General features: G+C 37.0%; 1 protein-coding gene across 1 annotated transcript in view; it reads right to left on the reverse strand.

The window, feature by feature from the left end:
* cysltr1 (cysteinyl leukotriene receptor 1) overlaps positions 1–8,885 on the reverse strand; it is a 47,039-nt gene extending 38,154 nt beyond the window's left edge. Inside the window, exon 1 of the mRNA XM_084132966.1 lies at positions 8,735–8,885. Coding sequence (XP_083989092.1) covers positions 8,735–8,798 — 64 coding nt within the window. The 5' untranslated portion in view covers positions 8,799–8,885. The remainder of the gene's footprint in view (positions 1–8,734) is intronic.
* Positions 8,886–10,186: the final 1,301 nt, after the last annotated feature.

Genomic DNA, 10,186 nt, shown 5'->3' on the forward strand with positions numbered 1-10,186 from the left:
TGAGTGTGTGAGTGAGAGAGTGTGAGTGAGTGTGTGAGTGAGTGAGAGTGATTGAGTGAGTGAGTGAGTGAGTGAGTGTGAGTGAGTGAGTGTGTGAGTGAGAGAGTGTGAGTGAGTGAGTGTGTGAGTGAGTGAGTGAGTGAGTGTGAGAGTGAGTGAGTGAGTGAGTAAGAGAGTGTGAGTGAGTGTGTGAGTGAGAGAGTGTGAGTGAGTGTGAGAATGAGTGAGTGTGTGAGTGAGAGAGAGTGAGTGTGTGAGTGGGTGAGTGAGTGAGTGAGAGTGTGTGAGTGAGTGAGTGAGTGTGTCAGTGTGTGTGAGTGTGTGTGAGTGAGTGTGTCAGAGTGTGTGTGAGTGTGAGTGAGTGTGTCAGAGTGTGTGTGTGTGAGTGTGTGAGTGAGTGAGTGAGTGTGTGAGTGTGAGTGAGTGAGTGTGTGAGTGAGTGAGTGAGTGAGTGTGTGAGTGAGAGAGTGTGAGTGAGAGTTGTTTTAGTCGGGATGTTCCTTTATCAATTACCCAGACTCCAGATCAATTGAAGAGTAAGTTTAATCTTTAATAGGCTCTTTCACAATGGTGTGCCGACACACACACACCACGCCAATCTCCACTCCCCACCTGCTGCACATGCGCATACATATACTAGGCAGGGTTGCCACTACTCCATAAAACCAGCTATCATTACATCTTCCTTTTTTTTTTTTTTTTTTACATTACTAATAAACATTAATTGCAACCTTCCATTAAAGATAAACATTTAAACTTCTAAGCAAAATACAAAAATACAAACATGATTTGAAAACACCTCTGTGATTATTCCAGTCTTTTGCAACAGTCTTTCAGCATGTTTCAATAAGTCTATCAGGGCATTTCCGTTCACGAACAGATCTTCGCAACGGTATCTCAGTCTTTTCAAGTTGTTCTAATTCAGCTGACAAATCTTTCAACAGATGTTGACGATTCCTCCTTAACACAACACCACTTGTAGTTTCAACATTATAGGAGCTTGGTTGAACTTGTTCAAGTACAATGCCTTTCTGATTCCAGGTATTAGTTTTATCTTTAAATCTGACCTCCTCACCAGCACGAAGTTCAGGCAAATGATGAGTTCCTTGATCATAATAGATCTTTTGCTTAGCCTTTTGTTGTTCTTTGAATTCTTTAACTTTCTCACTGCCTTCTGTTACAAGAAGATCCTTAGACATAGGTAAATTAGAACGAAGACGTCGTCCCATCAAAAGATATGCCGGGGAGTTTCCACACTCAAGAGGAGTACTACGATAAGCAAGCAGTCCCATGTAAAAACTACTTCCACCATCTCTTGCCTTTTGCATCAACCTTTTCACAACTCCAACTGATTTCTCTACAAGTCCATTAGACTGGGGAAAATATGGGCTCGATGTTGTATGTCTGAAGTCCAAGTCTTTTGAAAAACTCTGGAAACTAGCATTAACAAATTGAGGGCCATTATCTGTAAAAACTTCAGTTGGTACTCCGTGTCGAGCAAAGATTGATTTCAGGCATGAAATCACATTTTCTGCCGTAGTTGTGTTTAACGCACACACTTCAGGATAAAATGAATAATAATCCGTAACCAAGAGGTAATTTTTCCCATGACATGTGAACATGTCTGCTCCTACTTTTTGGTATGGTCTTTCAGGTACCGGATGCGACTTTAGTGGCTCTCTTGGATTACTGAATTGATATCTGGCACATGTCTGACATTTGGACACTGCAGTTGTAATGTCCTGATTGATTCCAGGCCAATACATGACTTCACGAGCCCTTTTTTTACACTTCTCAATTCCCAAATGGCCTTCATGGATTTTGTTCAACATCTCATGTCTCAGATTTTTCGGAATCACTACTTTATTTCCTTTATACAGAATTCCATCAACAACAGACAATTCAGACTTGCAGTTCCAAAATTCATGAACTTCTACAACACAATTTTGCTTCACTTCTGGCCAACCATTCATGACGTAATGTTTGACCTGAGTGAGTGTTTGATCTTGTTCTGTTTCTTTGTTGATCAATTTCATTTTGGAATCAGCAACAGGTAAAGCTTCTACGATCATGTTCACATATGCTTGAATGTCCTCAGTCAACTTTCCACTCGAGGGTGTAGTTGGGTCTACAGCTCTGGACAAGGTGTCTGCCACATACATTAATTTACCTGGTGTATAAAACACAGTTAATGCATAACGTTGCAATCTGATCATCATTCTTTGGATTCTCAATGGACAATCATTAAGGGATTTTTTGAACAATGCAATCAATGGTTTATGGTCGGTTTCAACATCCACAGACTGTCCTGCCACAAATTGATGAAATCTCTCACAAGCAAAAGTAATACTGAGCAACTCTTTTTCAATTTGAGCGTACCTACACTCCGCATCAATCATTGAACGTGAGGCATATGCAACTGGTTGCCAGGTTCCATCATAATCCTGAAGCAATACTGCTCCCAATCCTGCCTGTGAAGCATCAGCTGAAATCTTAATAGAACGTTTGGGATCATAAAATTTCAAAATTGGCTCTTTAGTTAAGATCACTTTCAAATGTTGCCATGCCGACTCCTGTTCATGGTTCCAATCCCATTCATTATTTTTCTCAGTCAGCCATCTTAATGGAGCTATCTTCTCAGACAGATTAGGTATGAATTTACTCATATAGTTCAACATACCCATGAACCTCTGAACATCTTTTACACATTTCGGTCTTGGCATGTGTTCGATAGCAGAAATCTTCATGGGATCTGGTCGCACTCCAGCACTACTAATGATGTCACCCAAGAACGTTAACTCAGTCACCCCCAGTTGGCACTTTTCTCTGTTCAACTTCAAATTTGCACGCCTGGTTGCTTCCAGAACCCTTCTTAACCTTGCATCATGTTCTTCTTTCGAAGCTCCCCAGACAATTATATCATCCATCGATGTATCAACACCTTCCATGTGTTCATAAATCATGTGCACTGTTTTATGATACACCTCAGGAGCCGAAGCAATTCCAAAAGGAAGCCTTAAGAAACAATATCTTCCATATGGTGTATTAAACGTGCAAAGTTTTGAGCTGGCAACATCCAATTTTAACTGCCAAAATCCTGATGACGCATCTAGTTTGCTAAAATACTTGGCATTTGCAAACTGGGACATAATCTCTTCACGTGTAGGAAGCTTCAAATGTTCTCTCTTAATGGCCCTGTTCAAATCTCTAGGATCAAGACAAACTCGAAGTTTTCCATTCTTCTTGTCCACAATCACCAATGAACTAACCCATTCTGTGGGCTGATCAATTTTTTGTATCACTCCTAAACTCTCCATTCTATCCAGCTCTTCTTTTAATTGTCTTTGAAGTGCAAATGGTACCTTTCGACATGGATGTATAACTGGAGGTACAGTTTCATCAATTTGGATTGTGTGCTCCTCTGACAGACAGCCTAAGCCTTTAAACACATCCCCATACTCTGTTAGGATTGAGTCATACTCGGGTTCAGACTCTTTTGATTCTTCTACCACCAGAACTCTCTTCACCAGATGCAGCCTCTCACAAGCAGACAAGCCCAAAATAGCTTGAAAATCCTTCGGCACCACTACAAATGACAGACTGTGAACTTTATCCTTATATCGCATTTTTGCAACACATTTTCCTTTCACTGGTATATCCGCTCCAGAGTATCCAGTTACTTTCAATTTAGCAGCATGCAACTTTGGTCGAGGCTTTAGTTTGTTAAATTCAGTTTCAGAAATGATATTAACTTGAGCTCCAATGTCAAGCTTAAACGCTACTAAACTATTGTTTATTTGCAGTTGTACAGTCCACTCTTTCTGTTCACCTCCATCTTCTGCTACTACATCCACATAGAATTCTTCCAATTCACACTCAGTAACAGCATTTACTTGACTTGATGTTCGTTTACTTTTACAACAACGTGCATAGTGATTCATTTTACCACAACTGTTGCAATTTTTTCCATAAGCTGGACATTGTCTCAATGGATGTTGCATCCCACAACGATCGCACATTCTTTGAGATTTATCAATTACCATCATGTTTCGTTCCTGTTGCGTCGCTTGTTTTGCACTTACACTGGGTTTCTGATACTTCTTTACAACATCCACAGCACAGGTCTCATTTAACAATTCTTTCGCTTGCGTCTTTACAGTCTCTGCCGCTCTACAAAGTGAAAGCGCTTTCTCCAAGTCCAAATTCTGTTCTCGAAGTAACCTTTCCCTCAATCCATTGTCAGGTATTCCACAAACAATTCTATCTTTGATCAACGAATCTGTTAACTCTCCAAACTCACAAGTTTTACTCCTATGTTTGAGCTCCGTAACATACTGATCAATTGTTTCTCCGCTTTTCTGCATGCACGTGAAAAATCGATGCCTTTCATAAGTAACATTTCTCTTGGGTATGCAAAACGCTTCAAATTGATCCATTATCGGCTGCAACTTCAAACTCTCTCCTTCTTCAAAAGTGAAATTATTATATACTTCCAAAGCTTCATCACCAACCACATGAAGAAATAATGATGCTTTCATTTTCTCGGACTTACGATCTCCATCAATTGCAGATAGATAGAGAAGAAATCGTTGCTTAAATCGTCTCCAATTTTCAGCAACATTACCGGACAATTGAAGCTTCGGAGGCGGCTGTAATCCTTCCATCTCCTCTGTTTTCTCGTCACACGTGTATATGTAATCCACAAACTTTCACTTCTGAAATCACTTCTGACACCATGTTTTAGTCGGGATGTTCCTTTATCAATTACCCAGACTCCAGATCAATTGAAGAGTAAGTTTAATCTTTAATAGGCTCTTTCACAATGGTGTGCCGACACACACACACCATGCCAATCTCCACTCCCCACCTGCTGCACATGCGCATACATATACTAGGCAGGGTTGCCACTACTCCATAAAACCAGCTATCATTACAAGAGTGAGTGAGTGAGTGTGTGAGTGAGAGAGTGTGAGTGAGTGTGTGTGAGTGAGTGAGTGAGAGTGATTGAGTGAGTGAGTGAGTGTGAGTGAGTGAGTGTGTGAGTGAGAGAGTGTGAGTGAGTGTGTGAGTGTGTGAGTGAGTGAGTGAGTGAGTGAGTGAGAGAGTGAGAGAGTGTGAGAGTGAGTGAGTGAGTGTATGAGTGTGTGAGTGAGTGAGTGAGTGTGTGAGTGAGTGTGTGAGTGAGTGTGAGAGTGAGTGAGTGAGTGAGTGAGTGAGTGAGTGAGTGAGTGAGTGTGAGTGAGTGAGTGTGTGAGTGAGTGAGTGTGTGAGTGAGTGAGTGAGTGAGTGAGTGTGTGAGTGAGTGAGTGTGTGAGTGAGAGAGTGTGAGTGAGTGTGAGAATGAGTGAGTGTGTGAGTGAGAGAGTGTGAGTGAGTGAGTGAGTGAGTGAGTGAGTGAGTGTGTGAGTGGTGAGTGAGTGAGAGTGTGTGAGTGAGTGAGAGTGAGTGAGTGAGTGAGTGAGTAAGAGTGTGTGAGTGAGTGAGTGAGAGTGTGAGTGAGTGAGTGAGTGAGTGAGTGAGAGAGAGAGTGAGAGAGTGTGAGTGAGTGTGAGAGTGAGTGAGTGTGTGAGTGAGAGAGTGTGAGTGAGTGAGTGAGTGTGTGAGTGAGTGAGTGAGTGTGTGAGTGAGTGTGTGTGTGAGTGAGTGAGTGTGTGAGTGTGTGAGTGAGTGAGTCTGTGTGTGTGTGTGTGTGTGTGTGTGTGTGAGTGAGTGAGTGAGTGAGTGAGTGAGTGTGTGTGTGAGTGTATGAGTGAGTGTGTGTGTGTGAGTGAGTGAGTGAGTGAGTGAGTGAGTGAGTGAGTGTGTGTGTGTGTGTGAGTGTGTGTGTGAGTAAGCATTATAGAGGAGACAGCTTGTTATTGTCACATCAAAGAAACATAAAGTAGAGAAGTTATGAGCTCTGGGAATCGGATTATTTTTTCACTGAGAGTCGTCATGATTGCATTTGTCTCATTTGCACAATGGACAAATGGACAGTCTCCATTATGAAAGAATATTTAAAGTGAACTAGAGGACAAAAGCGTATGCCATGGAATATATAATTTTTTAAAGGGTAATTGTGACTTTTTATCTCTCAATTTTTACTTTCTAACTATCAATTACAATTGTATATGTTGCAATTACAATTACTAGATTTAAACTCGAAATTGCAAGAAAATGTCTGAACTTTATAATTCTGACTTTTTGAAATTGTTAATTTTTTATTATTGTTTATTTAATCAGGGGCAATACACATTACTACAACATGACAATGTAAAAAGTGAAAATGGCTCATTTTCATCTGTAATCTATTTGACAGGTTGACGTTAAAGACAAAGAGAAAACAAACAAACTAAAATGTAATACAAAAACACAAAACTTCCATAGCAGGAACTCTACAAATGCTCACAATTTTGATTTGACAGTAACTACAGTTTCTAGAGAAACAACAATGACCTGTTATATGTTTTAATGGGAGTTATTTTTAGAGAGATATTTATTTATTTTTCAATAGGGAGATTTAAATTGTGAGATAAGTCAAACTTACCTTTTTTATTATTTTTTTTTAATTATTATTATTTAATGGCAGAAACAAGCTTCCACATCTGAGTGACAAGACACTCGTTTACTGTGAGTGAGGGGTTGAATTAAAGACGGGAATAAAAGGCTAGATCTATTCGCAAGCAGTTCTTTAATGAAAACAAAACCATGGCAACAGATGAAGTGCAGAAAACTAAACTGGAAACTCAAAGTCCAACACTAACACAGATCAACCGTGACGGTTACACCAATGTTTAAAAGCCTGACGGATTTATGCTACTGTAACTAAAGGAAAATACTGATTTTTTCAGTTATATTTGCACATTTCATTAATACTGTATGTGTTTTAAAAATAACAGTTGATTAAAATATAATTTGATAGTGCAGCTGAATATGGAATCATAGAATTGTAATGTAATTTTCTATTTGCAACTTCTCAACTTAATTGAACATTATTGGTTAATTTGCACAGTGAACAATGTTTCGGTCCAGGACAGTTTGACTGTGACCTAAAAATAAAGAATATTGAACTTAAATCAAGAGATGCATGAAATATATTATTCTATTTCATTATACATTGTTCTATTTCATTGTGATTGTCATTGCTATTTAGAGTCTGCATTATTCATTCACACACTAAAATAAAATGTATGTATGTATGTATATATATACCATAGGTTGTTATTATTAAGTATTTGCATCCATTGCAAATATTTAATTTTAAGTAATGGTTTTATTTAAATAACAATATTTTCAAAATGCATTCATTCAGATTCCTTAGAATCAGCATAAATCTGTTAATTATGAAACAATAAGCAGCTAAAAAGTGTGAATATTGTTAAAATATGGCTAACTGCTATATTTATAGCTAACAATCTATATATAATGTATATATAATAATTTTGATCTAGTGATGGTAAATATATAAACCTGGTTATTGTGTATTTAAACCAATTAGTTTAGTACTACATAATGTGTTTCATTGTTTGACTGACTGACAAATATGTGTCACATTAATTAAGTTTGTTTTATTACAACTGAGTTCAGATGGATGGCAATATTGTATTTAATTAAAATACATACATTTTTAATATTACAGTACATTACAGTGCTTTTTAAGATGTTGCCTGTAATTAGCTTGGCCAGATGAGGACATAAATGAGGTTAAACTACTAAATGCCTGGCCATAAAATAACCATTAATAAATAAACAAATACAATAACCAACACACAATTATTGATCCACAATGTTGCCACCATGGACAATTATGAATTAAGAACATAATAAAGTTGCAAATGCACAGTCGTTAGATTAACGATTGGCTTTATATTACAGAATGTGTTTCAGCAGAGAAGATTCTCCTCATGTTGATCAGTTTTTACATCATCTACAGTAGTTTAATAAAGGGCTGTGGACTTTCATGGCCTCTTTATAGCAATTTATTTAAAATGCAGTTCAAATTAAATTAACTTAGCATTTTACATATTTCATTATTACCTTTAAAGATTTTAGTGTAACGTTTAAAGGGTTTAAAATGTCAATTCTGTCTGCATTTCTTTCTTTTGCATAACACAAAATGTATATTTCAGATATTCTGAAAAAGATTAGGAATCAAACTACATTGGAGCCCATTGACTTCCACTGTACACACAAATATTTAGGCTTATATACGATATAAATGTTCAACAGGATGAAGTCACAGTTTTAAAACAACATAAATGACAGCAGAATTGTCATGGGTGGAGATTAAACTATACAAATAAAGGCTAGAGTTACAAATGAACACTGAAATTCAATATTTATGTTTTATGCTTTTCCTTGATAGATGTCAACTGTCATTTCATTACATTTGCAATTTTATAACATTTAAACAATTAGTTCAGAATCTGATCTGAGCAGTAAGAATTGAAATCTAAAATGTGACAATGATATAAAGTTGTTATATACTTGGATATATCTTGAGGAGATCAGCAATACTCGGAAAGCACAGCGCCTCTTCAACAGGATGTGTTCCACAAACATCGACATAAATGCCTTCTTTACATCTGATAACACACACTTTAATTCAGACGTCTTTAAAAGTACATTAGGCTCTGTGATTATTCTAAAACCAGCTTTCATACAAACTTTAAATTCGCGCATTCATATGTAAATAATAATGCATGCTGCTGACTAGTGAGAGAATAAGCGAGTATAAAGAGAGTCGATGTCTGACCGTTATGTGTCCGTCTCCGGTCGCTGTCCGTCACGGTCAGATGAAAGTTCCCTTCCTTCCACATAAACCCTGCCTGGATCTGGAGCTGGAGCGATGAGGAGCGCAGTCTGACGAGGTCGAGTAAGCACTGCCTTCCTTCTGTCGCTCTCAGAGCCTCAGGGCACGGTAGTTTCCGGGTAATGTTTAACTGAACATTTCACACGGAGAGCCAAACAAACCCTCAATGTTCAGCTTCTCTTAACCACTAACACTTAGAGATGGTCTATCCAGCTGCAGAGCCAGCTGTTCACACTGGGGTTCTCCTTCATTAGATATGAGCTATTTACACACGGATATCTACAATATTTAAATATTTAAAGTCACTTTGTAGTACAATTAGCAATATTTTAAAACCTGTCCTATTGTCCATGTTTAAAGCTAATGGAGACGAACACAATATTGTTAGTTCAGTGATGTATAACTAGCCTATACAACTTTTTGTTTTATTTTAAAAATATTAATACAAGTCTAACCTTGTTGTAAAGTGTTACCTCCATGTTCATGTCGTTACAAGTAATACCTAAAGTAACAAAGTATGATGCATTTAATGTTGAATATTACTGAACTTAATCATATGAAAGTCAAAATAAACATTTGACACAAAGCCTTGAACAAGTTAAACTTGCATTTCTCTATATGAAAACCAATAAGATATCTTAAAGAAACATAGCTAATAATAAAAAAATACATATTTAGCTCATAATTTAAAAAATGCAAACTTTATACAAAAAATTAATAAACTTAAAATTAAAATTGACTTTTAAGCCCACATTATGACATTACTGAAGACCTCAGTCATTTCTGAAAATAAAAAATAAAAAAATACGATTAATATTAATAATATATCTACTTTAACAGATGCAAAGTGAAAAAATGGCTGAATTTAATAGTTACTTTAATAATGAATTTTGATTCATTGATAATAAATACTAAGCATACAGTAACTCAATTGCAATGCCAATTTACAACACCCAATCTGAGAACTGACCACAGGCTAATTATTCTCTACAACAACAAATAGACAGAAGGAAATATTAGCCTGATACATACTACAGTCAAATGGGATACATTTTACAATATGGTTACACAATAATAATATTTTCCAAATGAAAAAGTTAAAAGTGTTTGTTCTCATTAGTTTCATTATTTATGCAGTATGAGCTATCAACAAAATATTGTTTGTATTACTCATTAATATGATTATTTAAAAAAATATATATATTGGCCATTGTACATCATGATATTGTCAGCCAGGGTTGAGGACAGGAAGACGGAGATGAAGATTTAGGTAAATATGCTTGAATAAGCTTCAAAGATACAGCCAAATACAGATAACCAAAGAAACACAAGCACTGACGTAAACGTAGACCGGACAAATGGCCAACTGTAAAACTCCACAGTAAAGTCCATGAG

This window comes from Abramis brama (genome assembly GCF_963993115.1).
Source record: "Abramis brama genome assembly, chromosome: 13".
In the NCBI taxonomy this organism is placed as follows: domain Eukaryota; kingdom Metazoa; phylum Chordata; class Actinopteri; order Cypriniformes; family Leuciscidae; genus Abramis; species Abramis brama.